The 26,836-nt window shown below is 41.5% G+C and overlaps 1 protein-coding gene across 3 annotated transcripts in view; it reads left to right on the top strand.

Moving 5' to 3' along the window:
- The window catches only part of FAM184A (family with sequence similarity 184 member A), a 167,320-nt gene that overhangs the window by 129,751 nt on the left and 10,733 nt on the right, over window positions 1-26,836 (top strand). For 2 of the 3 annotated variants that reach the window (XM_065401664.1, XM_065401663.1), the window contains exons 11-13: window positions 6,468-6,595; window positions 12,909-13,093; window positions 22,917-23,034. In XM_065401664.1, the coding sequence (XP_065257736.1) occupies window positions 6,468-6,595; window positions 12,909-13,093; window positions 22,917-23,034 (431 nt within the window). Of the gene's footprint in view, window positions 1-6,467; window positions 6,596-12,908; window positions 13,094-13,560; window positions 13,708-22,916; window positions 23,035-26,836 lie in introns of all 3 variants that reach the window. The other variant, XM_065401662.1, reaches the window with a different exon arrangement.

The following is a 26,836-nucleotide window of genomic DNA, read 5'->3' as shown; positions in this document are numbered from 1 at the left end:
CTAGATCAACTGCCACTTAAGGTATGTCTTCATTGCAGAGTTAACCTAAACTTTAACTCTTAGCCCAAAACCCTCTCCCGTCCACACACACACAACTTTTATCTTTGGTGATACATTACCAGCGTGGGTATACAGACTTATGGGTAGACAAAGGCGAACTGAGGTGGCCACCGCAGGTGCCAGACTGTGGGGGGGCACCACTAGGACCCAGAGTGTAGAAAATTGTGTCTGCTGCTGGTGCATATGTATTCTCTCTGCTCTAGATGCACAGAGATGGTGGAGTGCTGTGCTGGAGAAAGGAAGGCACAAGAGACATAACAGGCAGGCAGGAGAAAAGGTGAGAGGGAATAACAGAAAGCTGCAGGGACAGAGAGGAGGAGCAGCCTCTTATGTACCTCTCTAGCACCCCCAGGAGCCTGGACTGATAAACACCAGCTTCTCAGGGAGATTCCTTTTTCCTGCTGCTTCCCTGAACCCACTTGAGGAGAACAGGCAGTCAACTGAAGTAGTAGGGAGCAAGTTAGGCCCTTAAGACGCTGATATCTTCTCTCACTCAGGTCCTGCTACTAGCCTGCTTATTTGTCCCCTTCAATTGAGTGTTGAGAGCCACTATAGCTGGCACAGACCAGCAGTCATGAGTGAAAGAAGAAAACGCCCCTCTGGGGCAGCATTCAGAAAAAGAAAGCAAGCAAAGGAAGCTTTTCTATCTAAGCAGGAAGGAGCTCTCCTGAGATACATAGACACAAATGTTCACGGTGAGCCTTGCGCCCCCAGTGAGGATGTGAGTGGTGAGGAGATGCCTGATTTTCCAGTTAGTCAGAGTGCAGGTGACCTGGCAGCTACTGCAGCATCCATATCTCCATCTCAAATGGAAGTAACCATGCACATTCCTGAAGAAAAGTGTAGATCAGAGAAGAGTGTGGTGGAGGCGCAAGAAACAGCTGCTGCTGAGTTTAGTTCCTTAAGTCTAGACGATCCAGGACTGTGGATCCACTTGAGCAGTAGTCTGAGGGACTTCCTTGTACCGCATGGGCCACAGCAAGTGAAAAACTTCATGTTCCCCAAAGACAATGAAAATTGAAGTTTCCATCCAACACATTACTGGCGTGAAATCCCCAATGGTGACAAAGTGGAGAGGCCATGGCTTATGTACTCAAAAACCCAGAATGCTGCATACTGTTTTTGTTGCAAACTCTTCCAGTCTAATGTACCAGCCACATTGGGTTCTACAGGAACAAAGGACTGGAAAAAACTGGCTAGAAATCTGGCATGCCATGAGAAGGCAGCAAATCACCAGAGAGCATTCCATAGATGGAAAGAGCTTGAGATGAGACTAAGGTTAAAGGCCACCATAGATGATCAGCATCGAGAGAAGATTGCATCAGAGTCTCTTTACTGGCAAAATGTTCTGAAAAGGCTCATTGCCATTGTGAGAATGCTTGCTACCCAAAACTTAGCACTGTGTGGCACTTCAGATCAGCTGTATGTGCCAAACAATGGAAACTTCCTTAAAACTGTAGAGCTGATGGCTGAGTTTGATGCTGTACTCCAGGAGCATCTAAGAAGAGTCACCTCCCAAGAAATGTACACACACCACTACCTTGGAAAAACAATTCAAAATGAGATCATACAGTTACTGGCAACAAAAGTCAAACAGAAGATTGTGGCAGATCTGAAGTCAGCAAGATATTACTCTGTTATTCTGGACTGCACATCTGACATCAGCCATACGGAACAAATGACTTTAATGGTGCGTTTTGTAACAATAACAGAACCTAGTGAAAATGTCCCTGCAATGGTGACTGTCAGAGAGCATTTTCTAGAATTTATTGACATTGATGATACTACAGGAGCTGGTATGACAAATGTGCTTCTTAAAAAGCTGGAAGATACGGGAATTGTGATAGCTGACATGAGAGGTCAGGGCTACAATAATGGTGCCAACATGAGAGGAAAGAACAGAGAAGTGCAGACACGGATCCGAGAGTTAAACCCTCGAGCTTTTTTTGTCCCATGCAGTTCTCATTCATTGAACTTGGTGGTCAGTGATGCAGCATCAGCTTCTAGTGAGGTTGCTGATTTTTTTAATGTAATTCAAAGCATCTATATATTTTTCTCTGCATCAACTCATCAATGGCAAATTTTGAAGCAACATCTGGGAACATCCTCTCTGACACTGAAACCACTGAGTGCCACACGATGGGAAAGTTGAGTGGAGGCGATAAAGCCTATCAAACACCAAATTGGGAAGATAGATGATGCCATAGTTGCCATTATGGAGAATAATGTTATGACAGGAACTGTTCATGGGAGAACAGTGATAGAGGGAAATGGAATCACCAGAAACATCCATAACTTCAAATTTCTGTGTTGTGGCATGACATACTGTTTGAAATAAATGTTGTAAGCAAGAGACTCCAAGGTGTTGACCTTGATATATCTGGAGCAATGGAACAACTGGACAAAGCAAAGACATACTTACAGTCTTACCGGTCAGATGAGGGATTTCAAAACGTTCTGAAGAGTGCACAGAAGTTGGCAGAGGAGCTTCACACTGAAGCTATTTTCCCACCCATTCAAGAATACAAGAGTCACCGAAGAAGAAGATATTTTGATTACGAGGCATGGGATAATGCCATAAGAGACCCAAACAACAATTCAAAGTTGAATTCTTTAACCAGATGCTAGATTGTGCAATACAGTCAGTTAAAGAACGTTTCATGCAGCTCAAGGAACACAGCAGTATATTTGGGATGTTGTATGATATTCCAAAACTCCTCACTATACCTGAAGAAGACCTACACCAGCAATGCAGGACACTAGAAACAGTGTTGACACATGATGACACACGCAATATTGATGCGAGTGATTTAGGTGATGAACTGAAAGCCCTTTTAAGATACATTTCAGCAGGATCAACTCCAAAGGCTGTTCTGGAATATATGTGCACAAATAAGACGACCACCCCTTTCCAAATGCTTTTGTTGCTCTGCGCATACTTCTAATACTTCCTGTAACAGTTGCCAGAGGAGAACGCAGCTTCTCCAAGCTGAAGTTAATAAAAACACATCTACGCTCCACAATGACACAGGAGAGGCTGGTTGGTCTTGCAACCATCTCAAAAGAGCATGAGCTGGCCCAGACTGTGGACCTTCAGCAGGAAGCAGTTCAACTCTTTGCAACCAAGAAGGCACTGAAAGCACCACTTTGATTATTCAAACAGATAAAAATGTCCGTGTTTACTATGCAGACAAGAAAAGTTACATTTGCTGTTCAGGCATTTGAAAGTTAAGTGTTACTTACAATTTTTGAACAAGGCATTTTAAGTTGTTAGTTCTTCTTTATTGAGGTAGATAGCAGAACTGTACCATGAGAGGAGTAGAACAGGAAGAAGGCAGAATTGAGACCTTTCAAAGTTTTCAAAATGTTGTGGGCCAGCCCTGTCCAGCTGGGAATCACACTTTCCATTTGCAGTGTAGACTTACCTTAAGGGCCTAATCCAAAGCCTACTGAAGGAAATGGAAAGATTCCCATTTACTTCAGTGGGCATTGGATGAAGGTCTAAATGGCAAAAATGTGAACAGCAAAAGATCAAATGAATCTCATACTTCCTGACAAATGGCAGTTTATATAGGATAGATGAACGTTGATACCAACAAGGATGCCATTATAGTAATCAAGCAGGAAAAGCACCAAAGCATGCACTAGAGCTTGTTGTGTCAGCTATTAACCACAGAGTCTCAAAATGTTTAATAAATGAAGTTGACACACGTCTTAGCAGTAAAATCAACTTCAGATTGAATGACAAATCTGAGTTGAAGATTACATCCAAATTCCATACAGTGGAGGCTAGGATGGTACAAAATTAGCTTTCTTCAAAATAGAAGGACTCCTGAATGGAAAGGCAAGTGACGTGGCTGAAAAATAGGATTTCACCCTTACCCAATATTTGTAAGAGTTTAACATACATCCAGTTAGAGCTTTTTTTCCTTGGTACCTCTGATCAAATCAGCACAGACCTTCTCAAGGGACTTTACATTGCGACTCGTCAAGGTAATTCTAATTCGGTGAATTGCTACTTCCTGTTCCACAGGTGCTTTGCCACTATCTTTAAATGCCATGGCTGCACAGAGTCCTCCTGACCGACTTGTTCCCGGGCGGGGCTCTTGGGACTGAGAGGGACCAGACATCAATCCAGGTTCTCCCCATCTTTCAGGATACCTCAACACTGCAGCTGCCAGCATGCTTCCCAGCTCAGGTCGACAGACACGCACTAACTCTGCTCCAGCTAGGGTGCTGAAAATACAGTGTAGTCAGCTTGTGTTTTCTGCCCAAATACAAACCTAAGATTTCATGTGTACTGTTTCTCAATGTTCTTCAGTAAGTCCAGTTCCTAACTGGCCTGGCCAGTTTTAATCCTGCATTGCCAGTTGCAATGGTGTTCTCAAAGTACACTGAAACCCATATAAAATTGCCAGAGGAGGAGGTAGAGATAGTGATGCTATGCTTGTTACAACTTTTAGCCCAGTGATTAGGGTAGTCACCCAGAATGTGGGAGTCCCAGATTGAATTCACCCCTCTATCTGATGTAAATAAGGGTTTAAACTTGAATCCCTCACCTGCCATGCCAGTTCACTAGCCACAGAGCAAGGGAGTATTCTGGGACAAGTCTCTCTGTCTCTCCTGTTGAATCTGTTCCATTGTGTATAAATAATTAAATATGAATTGAAGCAGAGCGAATGGACCAGGTTGATGGGAGAAGAGAACCTGGGAGGGGAGGGGAGGGCATCTGGGAGGGAAAGAGGAAGGTCAGGCCAGTTGAGGGTGGTACCTGGAAGGGGAAGAGGTGGGTCAGGCTTGTGGGGGGAGCAGTTGCTGATTTTTCTGCTTCTCAGAGATGACAACTGTATTTGGGCCCCGACCAGCTTCGAGCTGGCCCCCATTCCCGTCATGGCCATGGTGGTGAGAGCCACATAAGAATAGGGGGTTCTGGGAGGGGTCCAGTTTTTTCGGGTCTCTTTTCAGGGTTCAGCTCATCCTTTGCACTTCTTCCTCTTTGCTGGTGTTGGTATCATGAGCCATCAGAGCCACAGTGTCCTCTTTGGGGTCTTGGTAGCGAGCCATCATGGCACCCAAGTCCTCACTTCTTCCCAGGGGAAAAAGAACCAGCTTTCCTTCTCACTCAGCTGTTGAAGCCCAATCCCACAATCAGTTTCTCAGTCGGTCCCGTATTTGTATTGATTTGAATCAAACTTGTGTCCAAAGCCAGCAGAGACTCAGTGCCCTTTTCCCGAAGGAACTGGTAAAGTTACTCCCTTAGTCCTGCCTCTTTTTCAGAAAGCAGCAAAAGTATGTCTCACTCAGGAGGCTCAGATATCCAGTATGCTAATGTACTTTCTCTTTTCTGATCTGTATCATCTCCAGCAAATTCCATTTTCATGAGAAACCCTTTCCCTTATAGATGCGGAGAGACAGCTCCACAGGCAAGAGAGACATGGCATTGCCTAGTTTGAGGAACCTGCTAGAATTTAGGCACGAGATAGGTGCCCAGGCACCTAGAGTGAGGTGGCTGTGCACATGCCCACTAGCAGAAACGTAGGCCTCTAGGGACTTTGAGTGTCTACAGAGTTAGGTGCCAGCTTAGTGGGAGTTTTTGGTTGCCCACTCAAGAGGTTTTCCATGGCACCTAAATGTTGGATTTAGGCTCCTAGGGCAGGGGTCTCCAAACTACGGCCTGCGGGCCGGATCCGGCCCGGGGCTTCCATTTGTCCGGCCCTCCAACCAACAGGGGAGAAGCGAACAGCTGAGTAGGCAGCCGAGCAGGCAGGGGAAGGGGCCGCCGGCAGCAGCTCACGCAAGTTTGATTCAAATCAATACAAATACGGGACCGACTGAATTCTGCTTGCCCACTCAAGAGGTTGAAGAGCTTTTTTTTCAATGTGCAATTAAAATGTCATTAACTGGGGTGGTTTTTTCCATTATCAGTCATGGTAAAAGAGAGACAAGTAGGTTTTGTGCCTATACTGGTAAACTTCAATGGCAATTTTGCGAGTAGTAAAACATAGTTTGTCACTCAGGTAAGCAGACATGACTCTGAATGTGCAGAGGGAGCAGATGTGTTGTATAAGATCCCATTTTTACATAAGTATTTTTCAGACTAGAACACACTTTTAAAAACAAGCACACTGAGTCACCAGTACGATTTCCTGCAGCACGTGGGTTTTCTAGTATTGAACAAGTCTGACTTTGCTTAAGATAGAAGATAGATGACGTGACAGCTCAAGGTGTAGGGTTGCAAACCTAAAATCAGCTTGATATGTTCAACATAGATTTTATGTTAATTTATACAAGTAATTTTCTATCTCTCTGTTTATTAGGTGAGCAGTAATATTTTATCAGAGTTGATTATGTTAATTAACAATAATGTTTACAAAATAAACTTTTTTCCTTTTAATCATGGTAACTAGCTTCTTTGCGTTCAGAGTTAAATCATCAACATGCAGCAGCAATTGACCAACTAAGGCACAACCATCAACAAGAATTGGTAGCTGCTAAAATGGAACTTGAAAGAAGTATAGAACTCAGCAGACGACAGGTAAATAAGCATTAATGGTAACTGGATGTAAAATTGCATATTTAGAATTTGTTTTGTGTTAACTGGAGAGCATAACTGTACTATAAATGCATATTGAGGACTTTAATCTTTGAAAGGCAGTCAGAGTTGAAGACAGTGCTCCTTCATCAGTTTATCTAATCTGCTACCCCTTTTCCTTCTCCCTACCCCCATCAACAAACCTAACTGGGAGTCTTAAACTAGCCCCCAATTCAAGTCTATAAACTAAATTTCAGATTCAAAATTGTCCAGCCATTTTGAGGGCACAGTGACTGGACTCAGAGGGGGAAAGTGTTATTTCCCGTTAAAGTTAATCTGCTAGACTTTGTCTTTTAGCAACACTTCAAGGCTAAAACACTGTTTTTTTGTGGAGCCACTGTTGCCCTAGGACAGGGGTCTCCAAACTTTGAGACGAGGGCCATATTAGATTTTTGAAGGGGCTTCGCGGGCCAAAGTGACTGTGAAAGAAATTAAATATATGCAAATATATGGAAAATCGTTAAAAAAACAACACTACTCTACTGTGTTAGTGTTGCATTAAATTCTAAATCAGGTATAAAAGTTAATCGATGCCGGTACTGTGAAATCACACAAAATATTTGTCAATACATTAAAAATCATTTAACATAATTTTTTTTATTTTATTTCTAAAAACTCACACATTTGTATCATACAAATACTGTTTGGTTCTATTAGTGCTGTAGTTAAAATTTAACCATTATGAAATTGTTAATTTCCATCTTCTTTACTCCATTTATTGGAGATGTAATTAAGCATCTGGCTTGTATTTTTACTCTAAGGCAGGGGTCCATGCTTGCTCGGGTGCAGCAGCAACTCTCCCCTAAGTTGGCTCCCCTTCTGGGGGGACACTGGCTCCTGGGGGCACTCACCCCTCCGCACAACTCAGCTGAGCTATCGCCGATCCCACACACACACCCGTGCAAGCTGCTGTCGGCAGCCCCTCCCTCCCCCTGCCTGCTTGGCGTGCCTACTCAGCTGCAACCTGCCTGTTTGCTTCTCCCTGTACCTGCTCGGCTGCAGCAACGACTCTCCCCTAAGTTGGCTCAGCTTTTCGGGGGACACTGGCTCCCAGAGGCACTCACCCCTCTGCACAGCTCAGCTGTGCTGCCGCCCCGCGTGAGCTGCTGCCGGTGGCCCCTTCCCCTGCCTGCTTGGCTGCCTACTCAGCTGTTCGCTTCTCCCCTGTTGGTTGGAGGGCCGGACAAATGGAAGCCCCGGGCCGGATCCGGCCCGCAGGCCGTAGTTTGGAGACCCCTGCCCTAGGAGCCTAAATCCAACATTTAGGTGCCATGGAAAACCCAAAACTCCCACTAAGCTGGCACCTAACTCTGTAGACACTCAAAGTCCCTAGAGGCCTACGTTTCTGCTAGTGGGCATGTGCACAGCCACCTCACTCTAGGTGCCTGGGCACCTATCTCGTGCCTAAATTCTAGCAGGTTCCTCAAACTAGGCAATGCCATGCCTCTCTTGCCTGTGGAGCCTGATCCTGTTGGTGTTCTCAAAGTACACTGAAACCCATATAAAATTGCCAGAGGAGGAGGTAGAGATAGTGATGCTATGCTTGTTACAACTTTTAGCCCAGTGATTAGGGTAGTCACCCAGAATGTGGGAGTCCCAGATTGAATTCACCCCTCTATCTGATGTAAATAAGGGTTTAAACTTGAATCCCTCACCTGCCATGCCAGTGCACTAGCCACAGAGCAAGGGAGTATTCTGGGACAAGTCTCTCTGTCTCTCCTGTTGAATCTGTTCCATTGTGTATAAATAATTAAATATGAATTGAAGCAGAGCGAATGGACCAGGGTCTCCTGCATCCCAGGTGAATCCTTAACCGTTGGAATTCGGAGTCATTCTCTCTCTCTCTCTCTCTCTCTCCCACCTTCTCCTTTGCCAGTTTTTGTGAAAAAGAGCTTAGGTACCTAAGTCCAGGAGAGGGTCCACAACTGTGAATCCTGAGTGGAGAAAGACACCTTCCTTTGGCCTGGAGTTAGGCACCTAAGTCCTTCTGAGGGATGGAACTTAAGCCCTTCTTAACATCTCCCATTGGTTAGTTTAGGAGGCTCCCCACTCAGTGTGCTGGCTTTTTGGGATCCCATTCTTAGGTGCCTGTCTCTCCCCATGCATTATATAAGTAGCCTAGGTGCCCAATTCAGGGCTGGGGATTCCACTGGTTGGCAAGGTGCTTTTCAACAGCGGTTTATGATTCAGCCACTTTATCTTTCACTTTCTATTAAAAAATAAATTAGGAGCCCAGTTCAGATTTTTCAGTAGTAGCAATCCAAAGTGACTGTTCAGCCTCAACTTCTTGTTCAAATTAAAAACAGACTCCTGGGAATGGGAGGAGAATTATTATTATTTATTTATAGCAGTTGCACCCAAAGGCTGCAATCAGGATTACTTGTCAAAAACATAGGAAGACACAGTCCTCTCACCTAAAAACAGGTCTGTTTTTAGAAATGTTTTGGACGAAGAAACAGCAGGAGTTAGACAGAGCCTTCATGTGTAGGGCAAGGAAGAAAGAGTCAGAGATGACTCCCACTTTACAGGCCTGAAGAATAGGAAAAATGCTATTAGTGCTGTCAACAGTAAAAGAGAATGGGAGGCCTTGGGAGGAAAGATGAACAGGTAGTTTGGCCATATTTAATTTAAGGAGATGGTGAGACACTGAGGCAGGGCCGACGAGGTGGGGGGGAAAGCCTGTACAAATTACCGGGGCCCGGCTTCTCCCCCCCCACCCCCCGTCGGCCCTGTTTAGCCGGTCCGCCCTTGCTGGGGGGCCTGAAAAAAATTTTTCACCAGGGCCCGAACCCACTCTCGGCGGCCCTGCACCCAGGAGGAGATGTCAGAGGTATAGGATGAAGTACAAGATGGGGGATTGATCCTTCAAGGTGCTGAGCACTCTGGCCCCAGTCGAGCAGAGCGTTTAAACACATGCATAGTTCCATTGAAGTCAAAGCACCGGCCAGGATTGAAGGCAGGATGCATTGAAACAAATCAAAAGAGGAATGGTAGATTTCTTATTCATTAGAGTAAAGATAGTAGCTGAAGCCATCTGAGTTGACAAATGGAAAAAAGGAAAAAATGATGACTCTGAGTTACAACTAAAACTAAAATAGTAGGCAAAGAGTTTATAAGTTTTTCCATACTATTTTCTCGTCTCTTCCATCTTGGAACTATTTTTTTATAGCGGAAGGAATCCTTGCATAAAATCTCTGTGTATGGAGGTGAAGGAGGGAGTTAATTTAAAATGCAGTAGTAGAATAATGGTGTATTTCTTCGGTGGCTTCAGCCTTGTGCCTCACAATACTCCCAAAATATTCTCCTAATGCAAACCTTGTGGTGGCTTATTGCTGTATTCTTGTACAACTACAAATGGAGAAAACATAGCCAAGATCAGCCAAACAAGATGAATGTTAATGGTAAAAATTTTCCACACTGACCAGAATCCTTGCCATAACCATTTACTTACCAGATTGAGTCCTGCAAAGCACTTCAGCATGTGCTTAACTTGAAAGCATGTGAGTAATCCCATTGAATCCCATTAGGATTTGCTAGGTAAAGGAAGGCATTTTTATGGGGTGTCCACATAATTAATGAAAGTCAATGGGACTACTCACATACTTAAATTTAAAAACATGATTAAATGTTACACTGTAGTGCGTCTTAGTGAGGAAAAATTAAAGATGAGTGCGACAATAGTTCCGGTGTAAAAGCATATTTTGTGTTCTTTGAATATATGTTGGTGTGGATCCCATTGTACATACACATGTGCTTGAGATTGGAATCTTTTGAATAGCAGTATCCATCAGGGCCACATATGCATGCTGTTCCTCCTCGTGCTCCCATACAAGTTTACGTAGGGTGGGGTCGCTGTGACCCTCCCTCTGTCCCCTCTAACTGCCCATGGCAGCGACAGAACCTGATGAGTGTCTGTCGCATTAGTTCTTAGCTTTTTCTAAATTTTCTCAAACTCATAAAATCTTCAGATCTCTTCAGAGTCACAGATGTTCAACTGCCATGAATGATATCAATCCATCTGGGTTGTAGCTTATGGGGAAAGATTCTAGGAAGAACCCATTACCAAACAGAGACTCTTACACTGGATAGGAGATGAATGGATTATTGTTTCATTTTAGCTAAGAAACCAGTACACACTGGCTTAAAGACCCGCTCCACGAAAGTCACCTCAACATCAGTGGCCTAGCTTAGACAGGTTCCCTTGATAGCGATGTGCAAAGCAGCAACTTGAAATTCAGTGCACACTTTCACCAGGCACTATTCTTTGGACTTAACATCAAATTCCAGTGCCCAGTATGGCAGTAATGGTGTCCAAAAGAGCGATGCTACAGTTCATATTTAGCTCAGACCTCCTCATGTACTCACTGCTTGCTAATCTCTCACAAGTGAAAGTGCATGAAGACCCTTGAAGAAGAAAGAGAAGTTAAGTACTGGGAATTATTGTTCTGTGAGAGTCACCTCTGCGTTGACGCTACCTTCCTGTCTTCCCCTGTACCTTAGAGTTCAATATAATGTCAGGACTCTGTGGTTTGAGAAAGGAATGGAGGTGGTTCAGAGGTGCATTCCCTTATGGACATACAATAGGCTGATAACATCACCGTCAGATGAAATTCCTTGTGCATCCCATGATGGACACTGCTTTTCAAGGCAGTTCCGCGGCTCAAGACCAGGGACACCATGTCCGACAAATATGAATGCACAGAGGTGACTCTTGAAGAACAACTGTAAATAAGAACATTAAGGTTGTCCAGGCAACTTTAATTCTGCCCTCATACGTATGCTTTATGGTACAGTCTTTAATTACATGATTGCATATTATTTTTCTCTGCAGGACCCATGCCTCATTCAGTGTACAGGATGAACAGTGCTCAGTGCAAGAGGCAGTTCAATATTGATTTTTACAGTCATTGTTCTTTGTTGTCCCATGCCTCAAACATCACATATCGTCTAACTTCTCTAGAGAATGGGCAGGATGCCAGTCTCATTCTTTGCACAACATTAACTCATTCAATTTCCAGTCCTTGTGCTGAATGAGAAAACTGTACTATAGAAAATATAGTAATTAAAGACTGTATTATAATGCATGCACACAAGAAGAAAGAGTTAAAGTTGTTAAGGCAATCTTAACTTTCTCATTTACCAATACATAAGTTTAAGTGCCTTTCTGAATAGGTAGGGGTAGTATGCTGAATCAGGGCTTCACTTATTCCATATGCACTTCCATTGATCATATGGAAGGCATCATTCACTCAAATTTGCCCCCCCCGCCCCCACTCCCGTCCCCATCATGATGGAGGGGTGGCTATGCCAAACTTGAGTGATGCTTTGACCCTTGTGAGCCAGGTCACAATGGCTGGAGCAGGAAGCTGGGCCCAGCCCCATGGGACAGGGACTTCTGCTGCAGGATGAGTGCAGGGTGGGCTTGCTCTCCACCACCCCCAACCATGTCCCCAGGGCATTTCCTCAGCACCTGACTGGCATTAGGACTGAGATGCCAGGGCAGAGTGTGTTGCTGCAGGTTGTTAGTGTCCCCTCAGTGGGGCAAAGAGGTAGCCGAGGACAAGAAGGATGCTGGCCTATGATTTTTTCATCCCCCACATGAATTTGGACTCCGGGCGGGTTGCAAAAAAAGACCGAATTTCAGCTGGTGGGTTGCTTTACTAAAAGACCAAAGATCTATGTCCATGCCATGTATCAGATTTCTACCACTTCACATTTAGAATCTAGAGCAGTTCAAAACAAGTTGCAAAAGTTTTTTATAATTACAAAAGTGTATTTTTCACTCTCCTCATCCTTGAAAATCACTGAGCTTTTTCTTGAACTGTATTAAAAATAAATAAATAATTCCAAGGCTAAGAACAAACATGCCAAACTTTAGCCAAAAAAAAGTAAAACTATCTTTTTTTAGAATGAAACAGTTTGTATAACCTTAACTATAGGTGATTCCTCTCCTACAGCATGCTGAATATATAGAATATAGAATATATAGAATTCTCTCACAGGTATGTGGGTGAGAGAGTCTTTTTTTCTACCCTCACACAATAGAAAACATTATTGATCTCCGGTTTCCTTTATCGGGATTTTGATAAGGACTTTTTAAACTTATACTCTATACTTAAACACTGTTAAATGGTAAATAAAAAAATCTAAAACAAAAGGAAAAGTAAGCTATGTTATAAAATTCCAGAGACAAGTATTTTGCATCTGAAACAGGAGTATATTAAAGTATTCTTTGTTCTTGATATTTGTTTATCAGGAGAAGGAATTTTTGTGCCGAGTATCAGATCTACAGGATGAACTCAAACATCGTGACCATCATATATCTGAATTGGACAAGGAGGTTCTGGCTCTGCATGAGAATATAAGTGCCCTAACCAAGGAACTGGAGTTTAAGGGGAAAGAAGTTCTCAGAATACGCAGTGAATCCAACCAACAGATTAGGTATGAATTTTTCTACTATAAACTACAATATTTTCCTATTTATTAATCTCAACTGCTAATGTTTGTCAGAGATACTTGACCCTTTGTGGGTTGTTAGTTTAGATATTTAGTCATGTGATACTGTATATCATTTAGCCTCTGCCAGGAGGCAATATAAGTAGATATTATTATATGGTTCAGCTGTAATTTTAATAACATATTTTGGCTAACTTTAATTAAAATCCTCTTAAGTGTTTTTAAAAACTCATTGTGTTTATTTAAAAAAAAGCATTAAAGGAGATGACTTTTCAGTGAAATAAGCTTGAAGCATAGAGAAAGGTCAGTAGTACGATTTGATGATTCAGTAACTGCTGACAGTGTTGTTTGGTGTTGTACAAAAAGCCATTTCAAACCTGGCAGAAAATCGTGATGAACAAAGCAGACTGATGTTAGAATAACTTTTTTTTAACCAAAAATAAATTAAACAGGATACATGAGCAAGATTTAAGCAAGAAACATGAGAAAGAGCTGGATGTCATGACAGCAGACCACATCAGAGAGAAACAAAGCATACTCGCAGATTTTAATAAGACCCAAGAGCTACTCAAGGAAATTAATTCAGCTTTACAAGTTTCGTAAGTTTCATTACATTAAAAAAATCATATGTGGCTGAGTTTTGAATGAAAAGTGATTCATTAAGATATCCAGTAAGTTATCAAGTATCCTTGGAGAGAGAGACATATGCAAAAACCACCCCCAAATATGGGGCCTAATCCTGCATTCCTTATGCACTCAAAATTCCCATTGACTTCAGTGGGAGTTTTGTGAGTGTAATCAGACCCAAAGATACAGGGTAGAAAAGACAACATTATGTTGGTATAGTTCTTAATAAATTGGACGGAACATGTTATTTAAAAGATTATATTGTTGCTGTACATTACTGTACATAAGTGAGAAAATAAAATTGTTTAAATAAAGCTATAAATACCATATATCATGTTCACTTCCAAAATATTGACTATTGTAAAAGATGAGGGTAAGACATTGTTCAGTAATTATGTTTAGCTTTTATTAAAATCCAATAAAGATTTCCACGTGAACGGGAAGATTTCTGTTTGACCTTTTAAAAATGGGTGAAAACTTTTTCTTTTTCTTTCACCACAGGAAGCTCATACATTTTTCTAATAACTTAGGCCAGGCAGGGAGCCATTTCTCTGAGCAACACAGAATATCTCTTTCCAAGAGTTAAAACAGCATATCCATATCTCTTTTAATATATATCCAGGCCATGTGACTCACATATACAAAGGAGAGGAGAAAAAAACAGGAGAGCCTGCACTCCCTAATTATGGGTGAGATTTTTGTGTTGTGCCTCTAAGGGCAGGTCTTCACTACGGGGGGGGTCGATTTAAGATATGCAAATTCAGCTACGCGAATAGCGTAGCTGAATTCGACGTATCGGAGCCGACTTACCCCGCTGTGAGGACGGCGGCAAAATCGACCTCCGCGGCTCCCAGTCGACGGCGCTTACTCCCACCTCTGCTGGTGGAGTAAGAGCGTCGATTCGGGGATCGATTGTCGCGTCCCGACGAGACACGATAATTCGATCCCCGAGAGATCAATTTCTACCCGCCGATTCAGGCGGGTAGTGTAGACCTAGCCTAAGAGACAAAGCAGAAAATCTCATCACTAGGGAGCAGAAAATCTCATCACTAGGTAGCTTTATGCTGGAGTAATTTAGTGCTTGTCTACATGGGTAAATTTACAGGCCTTACTATACTGGTATAATTATACCACTATACGACCCTGTGAGGTGAGGGTCCCAGAGCCCGAACATTTATACAGCCACTAAACAGTCCCTTAGCCTGAGCCAGCTGTCACGGCCAGCCGCAGATGTCTAATTGCAGTGAAGACATACCCTAAGGGCTCTTTTACACAGCTACAGAAGCAGCATAAAAGGACTGTAGGAATGGAGGCCTCCCTATGTGTACAATAGTACCTTCAGTAAATAGGCATTATATCATATCTCAGCCATAACATACTTTTAAGTATACAGAAGACTAGGAGATTATTAATTAAAGATATTAATTAAAATATATCCTATTATATTTTGCACAGAAGCAGAAATTTATTTGGGAGAAATTTATTTCCAAATGTAATCCTCAGTTTCAACACATACCTCCTCAATGAAGAGAACTAGGGTGACCAGATGTCCCGATTTTATAGGGATAGTCCCGATTTTTGGGTCTTTTTCTTAAATAGGCTCCTATTACCGCCCATCCCCATCCTGATTTTTCACATTTGCTGTCTGGTCACCCTAAAGAGAACTCAAACTTCAGAAATATTTTTATTGCACTTGCAAAGAAAGGTTTTTATAGTTGTGGATAATTAATTAATAATGAGCAACTGATGTCAGGGCAAAGAACATCCTCTAACTATGTGTAATAAATTTAAAAAACTGTTCCTTCATATGTAGCAAACTCCAAATAAATTAAGATTGAACTCCCCATTACCCTTCTAAATTAATAGCAGCAAATAGTGTATTCCTTGTTTGTAAGTATTTATAATAGTGACAATTAAGAATCTTAAGCTGTAACCTAAATATATGTGTTCAGCATCTTTCAGGTTGGTATGGCTCAATTGCATATGTTTTACTATACTTGAGGTTTATGATCTAAGCCAAACAACAGCAGAGAATCTACTTTAGAAAGAAAAGTATAAAGGTGTGGAGAGGAATTTGGTAGCACTGTGTGTCAGAGATTATGTTCTGGCAACATTAAAGAAGATAGAGAGTGAGTTCAGCTAGAAAAGACTGAAAAAGTTGATAGTCTTTAAAATATTAATAATACTTAGCTCTTCTATAACACCTTTCATCCATAGATTTCAAAGTGTTGTACAAAAGAAGTAAGCATCATTTATGTCCACTTTACAGAGCAGGAGACTGAGGCATGGGTCAAAGGTCACTGGGCATAGAACTGAGGTGTATATGTCAAAATGGACAAATCCTGCAGAAAGGCAAAGATATTGCTAGAAAGTCAAACAACTTTGCAGGAGAAATTACAAGGGATACGATAGTATACATATGCCTATTATCATAATCTGAGAACAATATATCTGAAGAAGGCACAATAACATCAGGAAGGAGAAGTAACCACCACTTCAGGATCACAGAAGGAATATTACACAGACCATTAGATATAATAAATCAACAGGAATAAACAGGATTCATTCTAGCATACTAAGGGAATTAAGTAAGAAACTGACATAGCTCTTATCAAGTTACTTTGAAATGCTGATTATCATTAGGAGGGTACTTGAAGGACAGATGTTATGCTTGTTCTTGAATAAATTAATAGACGGGGAAACAGGAAAAACTAGACTAATAATAAGACTGAATTCAATTTTAGAAAATATTTTAGAGTCATTAATAAGGGATGAGCTGGTGAGTTTCTTACCAGAGAGCGGTCAGCACATGGATTTACAGGTTGAAAGTAAAACCTGTTTCAGACTAATCTGATAGACATTTTTCAAAGGAGGGACAGAAAAAAATCAGATTTATTTGTGTTGCAGCAAGACATTTGCAAAAGGATATTCGAACAAAAAAAATCAAGCACAATATGCTAAGTACATGCTGGTTAGGAAACATGCGCATGAAAATTGAACAGTGAATATTCGGTCCACGTATTCATAAATTATCTGGAAAAGGGGGTGAACAGTGTAGTGACAAATTTGCAGTTGATACAAAACTACACAAGACAGTTAAGTGCAAAGCAGACTCTGAAGAGTTACAAAGGGATCTCACTCAACTGGGTGACTGGGCAACAAAATGGTAGATGAAAGTAATGTATACTGGAAAAAATAATCCCAATTTATTTATACCAAATGATGGGGTCTAAATTAGCTGTTACTACTCAGGAAAGAGATTTTGAAGTCATTGTGGATAGTTCTTTGATCTGCTCAACGTACAGCGGCAGTCAAAAAAGCTAACAATGTTAGAAATAATTAGGAAAGGGATAGATAATAAAGCAGAAAATATCGTAATGCCAATATATAAATCCATATATAAATCCCCACCTTGAATACTACGTGCAGTTCTGGTTGCCCCATCTGAAAAAAGTTATATTAGAATTGGAAAAGGTACAGAGAAGGCAATAAAAATTATCAGGGGTATGGAACAGCTTCCATATAATGAGAGATTAAGAAGAGTGGGTTTGTTCATCTTAGAAAAAAAGACTACTAGGGAGGAATATGATAGAGGTCTATAAAATCATGGTGTGTAGAAAGTGAATAGGGAAGTGTTATTTACCATAACACAAGAACTAGGGGTCACCAGATGAGATTAATAGGCAGCAGGTTTAAAAGGAAGTTCTTCTTCACACAACACACAGTCTGCCCATGAAACTCAGTGCCAGGGGATGTTGTGAAGGTCAAAAGTATAACTGGGTTCAAGAAAGAATTAGATAAGTTCATAGAGGATTGGTCCATCAAATGCTAATAGCCAAGATAATCAGGGATGCAACCCTATTGCTCTAGGTGTCCCTACATTTCCAACTGCTAGAAACTGGGACTGGACAATGGGATGGATCACTTGAGATTGCCCTGTTCTCGTCATTCCCCCTGAAGCATCTGGCAGTGGCTACTGTCAGGAGACAGGATACCGAGCTAGATGGACCACTGGTCTGACCCAGTATGGCCACTCTTGTGTTCAGGGAAGGTTTGCGAACTGAACAAATAACCTCAGCCCACATTCACCCAATTTCCATAAGTATGAGCTGAAGTTCCAAGGATCTAATAATTGTTGAGGGGTAGGAGCAGCAGAGGTGCAAACACAGACCTTTGTGGAAGAGCAGTATCTGGGGACTGGACTGTGAGGGGACCGCTGTGGATGGCACCCAAATGGAGGTTTGAGTTAAAGCTCAAGGGCTCCTGTAAATCCAGATGCCTGGGTTCTATTTACAAACTGAATCCTGCAGGTTTAGCACAGCATTAATGCAGAGCTATTGTGAATGGAAACAAGTGGCGTATCCCCGAGACTATTTCTGCTCAATATCTTTATACATTACTTACTGCTGTAAGGCAGTAGAAAAAGCATGATCTCTAGAGATGACCGTAGGTGCAGAATTCTGGTCAAGATTACAAACCATCCTCCCCCAAAGTTAAAGGGTATTTGGATCCAGATTTTGTTTCAGGCTGCTCTCCACTGATAACTAAATTCCTGTTGGTACCGAAACATGAAGAACTGGAGATATATTTGAGAACACAGAATGGAAGGAAGATTTAAATATATTTGAGAAATGGATTAATGTGCAGGCTGTTGCAAGTGGAATTTAATGTTCCAAAATTTAAGCTCATGCATTGTGTACTTCAGAAGAAAATATAGGAGAATAAGTTACATCAAATGGTCCAGAGCTAGAGTGATCTAGTGAGGAAAAGGATTTAGGAACTGTAATAATTTGAAAGTTGGGGCACCATTTCTGGTAGCCACAATGAAAGGAAAAATATTATTAGATTATATAAATGGGAATAAATTGTAAAGCAAAGGATGTGATTTAACTATATAAAGCTATAACAAGGATATATTATGAATGGTATGCGCAGTTTTGGTCACCAAAGGATATCCATATTTTAGAAGATGTATGAAGGAAGACAACATGACTAATTTAGGATAAAGACAGAAAGTCCTATAAAGAACTGAATTAAGCCTATGCAGTCTGGAAAAAATGAAATTGTGTTGTGGTTTGGGAATGGGCAGGGACCAGGACTGTTGTGCCTCTATCCGTGTTGTTACTCCCACCCCTTCTCTGCATCTCCCTCCCCACCCATGGGAGTGCTGTTCTCCCCCTATCTAAGCACCAAATGCCCCCCATCTCGCCACCATGTCTGAATACTGGACACCCCCATGTCCCTGCTGAACAGCAGATAGCCCCTGAATCTGGGATCAGAGCCCCCTTTGACTGTAAGCACCCCCATCCCTGCCCTCCCATCAGAGCCAAGCATGGGGCTGTGGAGGCAAATCACAACTTCAAGGGATCCATGACACAAGCCATTGGGGTTAGTGCCAAATCATGGTGTACCTAAAGAGGGCACGAAGACCTGTAGGAAAACAACTGTTAATAATGCACAATAAGCACCAAGTCACCATTCAGCTGGGCTCTCCACCCACTACCTTAGCCTCAGGGATAGAGTTGCCTCTTTACCTGTACCCCTCCGCCTTACTCAGGATGGAAACAGCCCACGGATCTGCTAAGGGCAGAGTTTGACTCCAGAGTATACAGTTTTCAAATCCTGCCTCGCTTACCCAGCCCTCATAAGGGTCTGCCATGATTGCAGTCCCTGTGCTCATGTGAGAACAGGGCATGCCCCTTCCAAAGAGGGTGGAAAAGATGTGGGGCAATGTGGGCTGAGTAAACCAAAGGGAAGTGGGAGGGACCATCCTTTTAGGTGCATGGCCCAAGTGTACACTAGGGTAGGATTATGCAACCTCCTGGGGCAATGCAGCTCTGCTCCACTCTGAACACAGAGACAAGCCTTAAATACATGACATAGTCCTTAAATTGCTGTTTTCTGATCATGATGGAAAAAGTAGGCCCATGGGCCTTTCCATCCAAATTTCCGGAGATAATCTTACCCCAGGGTCCCAGCTGTTGCTAGCTTAGACTCTGGTAGGCAGATTTCGAGGCAAAAAGTCTATTGGGAGGAGGTTCTGGAGACAAAAAGTTGCCACAACTTATCTTATCCTGGGAGCACTGAAGTGAGCTAGCATGGTCCCAAAAGTGGGCAACACTAGCCAGTAATAAGTTGTGGTGAGAATAACCAGGGGACATGCCAATTCATGCCTTTACTCTCAGCAGCTTCCTCCAGCAAGACATATGTGGAGGCCTTGGGGAGATTTTAAAATTGGTCCTATATAACAGGTTTCCCCCCAAGAGGGCAGCAGTAAAAAAGCCACCTCACTTCTCTGAGGTGCAGTCTCCTGTGAACCACAGAGGTCCATGCTGGCAAATAAACATGTAATTTTCACCTCCCTGCACCAGCTTTAATGAACCTGCCCTTGTATGTTTGAGATGCTGAAAATACAATAATAATTCTGTACAAAAATAATGTATATCTATTTCATATTTGCCATTAAAATAGAAATATCGGGCAAGATTTTTTGATACAGCTGAGCTCTTCTTAGATGCACCGAGGTGGGAACCATTGGGGGAGCCAGTTATGGCTCCCTAATCCTGAGCTGTTTGGCCCATGCTCAAGTTGAAGACCTGTGAGGGAGCTGTTCTGATTTACACCACTGGTATAAGGCCCCTAGGCCAGAGGAGCATCAGGTGGAGTGCTCTGAGCCAGAACCCCACTCCTAGGATGTCACTTCTCTCCCCTGATATTGTGGGGGCAGCTGGCGAAGGAGATATCTATGCCAAAGGGGAAGCCTCCTACACAAGGATTTCTCTACTATCTATCTCCAGCTGCTTTAAGTCCACTTTGCCCCACTTAGTGCAGTGCATAACAGACTTAGTGAACTGGAGAATCTGGCTCATGTAACTTTGAGGGGTAGTATTAATTAGCTTCTCTGATTGGATTGTTTGAATTACATGTACTTCTTTGATATACATAGAAAATGGCTCCCTGAGATGTCTGAAAATAGGGTGGCAGCTGTGCATAAGTGTATATTATACTTTGGGGATTTGTCTACAATAGCTTATCCTAGCAGAAAATGTATACACAAAATTAAACCCACTGAGTGTATTTCCATTCTGCTGAATCAAAAGCTTTTTCTGCATCTGAAGATGCAGTTGTGTTGTCCAAATTTTCAGTATTTTGTTAAAATGTTTTATAAGATCACTAAACTATATGAGGATTATTTGGGGGGCATAAATAAAGCTTGGTTTGCAGGCACTAGTTTTTCAAATGCTCACTGTAGTCTTGGCTGTCTCATCTTGTGAGAATTTTATTATCTGAATTTGAAGGCAATGGATTTCTGATTACGTCTCAGAAAGAAGTGTTTCAGAAAGTACTAGCTTTCTGCAGACCAAAATATGCATGGCCTTTTGCACTATGCAGCTCCCACATAGCTATGCATGGTGGCAGACCAAAGGCCAATAAACTGCTTGGTGGGGTGGGAGAACCCCAGTGTATTATGGAGAGTTGTAAATAAAGTTTCTTCCTCCCATGTACTGCTACTCCCTGTTCTGGTGTCCTCAATCCCATTTCCTCACCCCAAGGTCATGCATTCATTCCATGTTAGTTGCTATATCTCCAGTCATCTGCTTGATTTAGTCATAAGGCCTTCACTTCCTTCATTGTTGGAGAAGCTTCACCAATTGGAAGAGATCTCTATGCCCGCATCATCACCACAGGGTAAACCATAAGGAAGCTATCACCTGGGGAGATTACTTGTTTGAACAAGGTGACTTATTTAAACTTTTTCCTCAAATCATTTAGTGAGGGATAAACAGTCTCATGCTAAGACATAGAAAGAGGCATAGAATATGCTCAGTTCATCAACTGACGTCATTCTCATGAACCTGAGACGTAGGCAGTCACGTAAGGCCAAAGTCAAAATTACATACCTGCTTCTGAAGGGAAAATACTGTTGAAATGAGAAAGGATCTGTGGCTTAGGAAGCCATGTGGAATTAAATTTGGACTGACTAAATACCTTACATTGTAATTTTTCCCTTTTTTTTGCTAAACTTGTTAAATTCTCTGTATTTGTGCTGAAACTCAAGGCAGTAACCTACATGAAAGTTGGATTTGGCAGATACATATTGCAAGTAACTTTCTAGTGGGCAATATTTAGCATCATGAATTTGATGTCTGTTAGGAATTTCAGCATAATGTCGTAGTGACAAATAGTATTTTGAGGCTATCTTCTGAAAACTCTTGCAAAAAAATTTTCTTCATATCTTCCTAAAAATTCAAGAATTCTTGTGCTAATTCTCCTACAACTGTTCTCTAAATTGGCGTGCTTATTTCAGTTCTCTCCTTTAATGCTTTCGCACTATGTGATTCAAGTTTCCTCATATTTTTCTCAACTTAATCAACTGTTACTTTCCTCTTTAAATGCTAATATCCAGATGTTTATTGTTTGTCTCTTACAGCTAGTTCCTTTATTTCCATCTCTCATGGTGCTAAATTGGTTTTGCGGCGAGGAATTAGTTACAGATTAGTCTTCACCATTCTTGGATATCTTTGCCCCACTGTCCTCCACATGAGCTGAGGAAGATGGTGCCAGCCTTGTCTCTTTCTTTTCTCTCTTTCTTCAGTACCACTTCCGTACACCTCTGTACAGTCTAGTGATCTATTAAATGAAACATTATATTTTTATTTTTTCTCATTCCTTAGAATAAATCTAGCTGAGCTGCATATTGCCAGCTTCACAAAATTCAAGTTAAGATAATATTAGATACTAAAGTTTAGTCTCTGTACAGCACATAAGAACCACTCTTATCTACAACATCCTGTGATTCCACTGCATATATTTTTTGTTTGCTCAGAGGGCCTGATTTTCAGTCTAGCCTATACCAGGCCTTTTATTTAGTGCCCAATGTTTGCATGCACAAAAAGTATGATGAATTTTCAAAATCTTGCCCAAAATGTTGTTTGTTATAGCAAAGATGGTAGTTCATGTTGAAGTTCAGATTAACTAAAACCTCTTTAACCAGTAATTTTGGTTGATATTAAAATTAAAATGTTAATGTATAAGGGGTAAAGCAAATTATTGTCTTACTGTTTATTTTTTATAACCCATTGAATTACTTATTGTACTTATCCACAGTATGATTATATTCATTTGGAATTTAATTCTGGACTACATTAAGTTAAAGGTGGTGTCTTTCTCTCCTATGAAGTTTAGAAGAAATGGAAGAGAAATACCAAAACAGGGAATCAAGACCAGAAGATTTACAGCTTATCGCAGAGTTGAAAGACCTGATTGCAGAGAGGGACCAACTCATAAAGAAACTGATTGTAAGACTTTGTGTGCTCTTTCTGGTATTAATATATTAACAGATATAAATATTAGTCTAATTTCTTGAAAAACCTTGGTTAAAATGGATTTAAGGCCTCAGTTCTGCTTACACTTATGCATATGCTTAACTTTATTGCAGTAGTCCCATTGACTTAACTGGAAATACAGTAGTAAAGTTAAGCACATGCCTAAGTGTTTGTAGGACCAAGCTTAATATTGTAAATATATATAAAAATGTAAGTTACAAAAAAAAATATTCAAAATTACAATATTCTATTAAAATTACAATATTATCTTAAAGCGTAAGTGCCTGAAAGCCAGAAAATTCAAACTTAAGGTTACTTAAGTAGAATAAAACATATATGCATTGGAAAATATGGGAATACAGAATTAAGGAATCCCAAATAACTTTACTTCCACCTTTGTATCTGTACCATCCTGTAGGTGCCCTCAATGTAAGGTAGCTATATTCCCATGGCTAGATAGTATGTTGAAAAATGGACAGGAAGTCTGGTAACTGAGTGTATCTTAAACCCTGTATACACTGGTGTTTTGCCTGCATCTGTAGACAGCTCAAACCATATTGACCTTGGCTTTTGCAAAAGAGTATGCAAATGCTAACCGTAAGTAATACTAGGATTAAAAAATCTGCAGGCTCAGAAAGCTCAACCACTGAGGAAAATGAAATATTAAAATCATGTGAGAGTTTTCTATTAGGAAGAGGGGAAGGGAGTTAAATATTATAGGTCTTGGGGTATATATGAAGTGTAACAATAATATTTTTCACTTGTATAGTGCCTTCCATCTGAGGATCTCAGTGTACATGCTTTATAAACAACAAGTAAATTAGCTTTACAACACCTCTGTAAAGCAGGTAAGTACTATTATCTCCATTGTACAGCTAAAGAATTTGAGACACAGCAATTGAGACAAGCTTAAAATCTAAGTCTCCCGACACTCAATTCTGTGCCTTAACCATAAGACCATTCATTATTCTTCTCTCCAGAGGCAAAATGTTGGTGTTGCTGTTTGTCAAGGGAAGGTGAACTAGACACTAGTCTCCGGTTGAGTAGGTAACACTTAGGGTAGGTCTACACTACCCGCCCGATTCTGGACGCGATAAATCGATCCCAGAAGCGCTCCCCCGTCGACTGCGGAACTCCTGCTCACCGAGAGGAGGAAGCGCTGTCGACGGGGGAGCTTGCCTGCGCCGCATGGACCCGCAGTAAGTAAACTTAGTTCAATCTAGGAAACGTCGACTTCAGCTACGCTATTCTCTTAGCTGAAGTTGCGTTTCCTAGATCGATCCCCCGCCCCAGTGTGGACCAGCCCATATACAGTATAATGAATAGGTGGTGCATACATTCGTATGTTGAACATGTTACGGTGTGATGGGAATATGTGGTTCCAATTGTCATATGTAAACAGACTGCCTTATGATTTTGAGTGGATGATTAGCAGGGATATGAGGGCAGACTTAAGGTTGTTTGGGGTACCATAACTATATTTCCATACTTTCCAATATTTTCAGTAGGAAGAACTAAGTGTAACTGAATTTCCTGGCTTTCAGATATGTGTGTTTCTTAAAACTACAACATTACATTATGTTTCTTTCTCTGAAGTTATTCAGGGCTTAACAAACGTGTTTTGGAATTTCCTTTGGTGTTGTGTCTTTTTCCTTCAAAGAATAGCTGAATGACACCACACTGTACGTTTTTAGGTTGGAAGATCATCACTAGCAGAACCAAAGCTTCAAAGCAATGGCTAGTTCTAAGATTGCCACCTTTCAGCTAGCTAAACAACTGATATAAATGCCACATCCATTTTGGGCTGGATCCATTGGACTGGGGAAAGAGAGATGTGGGTGGCAGAGGGAGGAATGTGAAAATGTAAGGTGTCTGAGCATGCTGGGTGATGTAGCGAAAGATATGGGTACCGTTGCTAATAAGACAGAGAATATTGGAAAGGGCAGGTGTGTTTCCCCTTTCCCTAATAACCTTTTATTGTAGAGCACTAGTTTCACTAACTCAGGTTTATTGAGACTTATGCTCTATTTGTTCCTTTCACATCTATGTGGCCTCTGCTGTTCTGCACACAGTAATAATGTGGTGGATGAGGAGAATTTCAGTTATGTTTCTTTTTGAAAAATCCACATACTAAATTGCCCAAAGCTCAGTTTTATCGACCTTGAAGATAGAGGAGTAAGCTAACCCTGCCCAGATTTGAACCTGTGACTCTAGGAAAATTAAATATTTCAAATCAGATGTTTAAATCACTAAGACAAATCCTTCATCAGAGCATGAATATTCCATTATAACTTCTCACATTTTGTTTCTAAACCTGCTTCTCTTTCAGTGAAAAATACTACCAAACATCCACTCCCTTAATTCTTCCCATTCCATCTCAGTTTATGTATTCTTGAGAGTCTCCCAGTCTCCCACCCACTCCTGACTATGTAGAAAGCATCCCACAGAAGCAAAGTGAATTTCCTGTAGTAGTTTACTAGAGAAGGACTGGACTGGGAGTCAGGAGTCTTTGGTTCTAAACCAGCTTTTATAATTGCTTGCTATGTGACCTTGGATAGGTCTGTTAAACTTTCTGAATCCTGTAAAACGGATAACACTGCTCTACAGCCAAAATGCTTCTGAAATAAATGTAGTCAAACTTTACTAATTCTGGGTCACTGAGAACGAAAATGATGCTTAAAATTGTTGATTGGCTCTAGTTTTCAAGATATGCTATTGGGTCAGTATATACGACCCTTGACTTGGGAATGGCAGAGAATAAGTGAATTATAAAGGGAAGGGATCTCAATTTAAACCAGAAATTACTAAAATACATCTTTGACTGGATCTATGAATAAATCTATGACTGGGTTTGGACAGTACTTGCTTTTTAGGCAAAACAATGAATGATGCAATCTGAAGCTGGTATTGCGTCATACATGATATGAATTGCATCATGTTATTCCTAGAAGTCATGGATGATGCAATCATAACGAAGCTTACATCACTCTGCTGAACAAATTGCCCTATATCAGCTCTAGAAATCATACAGTGCCGTGCTCTCTTAGGCTTTGTCTTCACTACCCGCCGATCCGGCGGGTAGCAATCGGTTTATCGGGGATCGGCTTACCGCGTCTAGTGAAGACGCGGTAAAATCGATCCCTGATCGCTCTGCCGTCGACTCCGGAAATCCACCTCGGCAGGAGGCGGCAGCGGAGTCGGCGGCAGCGCGGCAGCGGTCGACTTTCCCGCGTCCTCACCGCTAGGTAAGCCGACCTAAAATACGCAACTTCAGCTACGGTATTCATGTAGCTGAAGTTGCGTATCTTAGGTCGGACCCCCGCTGCAGTGTAGACCTAGCCTTATTTGTCAGTGTTTGATTTTGCAAAGGGACACATTTCTGTTTAGCCAAAGTGAGCAGAGATGCCTCGTACTTGTGTGAACAGTGCAGATAACTTCTGCTATGTTTGTGGTGAAGTGACTTTTGCATCACAAAAGCGCAGTATAACCACTATGGTTAAGAAAGTCTCTCACCTTTATTTTGGCTGCAAAATTGGAGATCAGGACAAGAGGTGGGCCCCACACATATGCTGCAACACTTGTGCAACAAATCTTCGCCAGTGGTTGAACAGGAAAAGGAAATCTATGCCTTTTGCAGTGCCAATGATTTGGAGAGAGCCAACAGATCATACCAGCAATTGTTACTTCTGCATGGTGCCTCCAGTTGGGAAAGGTGTGTCAAAGAAGAAAAAGTGGACTGTGCATTATCCAAACATTCCATCAGCTATACGCCCAG

The sequence above is a fragment of the Emys orbicularis genome, chromosome 3, assembly GCF_028017835.1.
Source record: "Emys orbicularis isolate rEmyOrb1 chromosome 3, rEmyOrb1.hap1, whole genome shotgun sequence".
Lineage (NCBI taxonomy): Eukaryota > Metazoa > Chordata > Testudines > Emydidae > Emys > Emys orbicularis.
The sequence above is the reverse complement of the archived record's forward strand: the minus strand, read 5'-3'. Positions and strand labels throughout refer to the sequence as shown.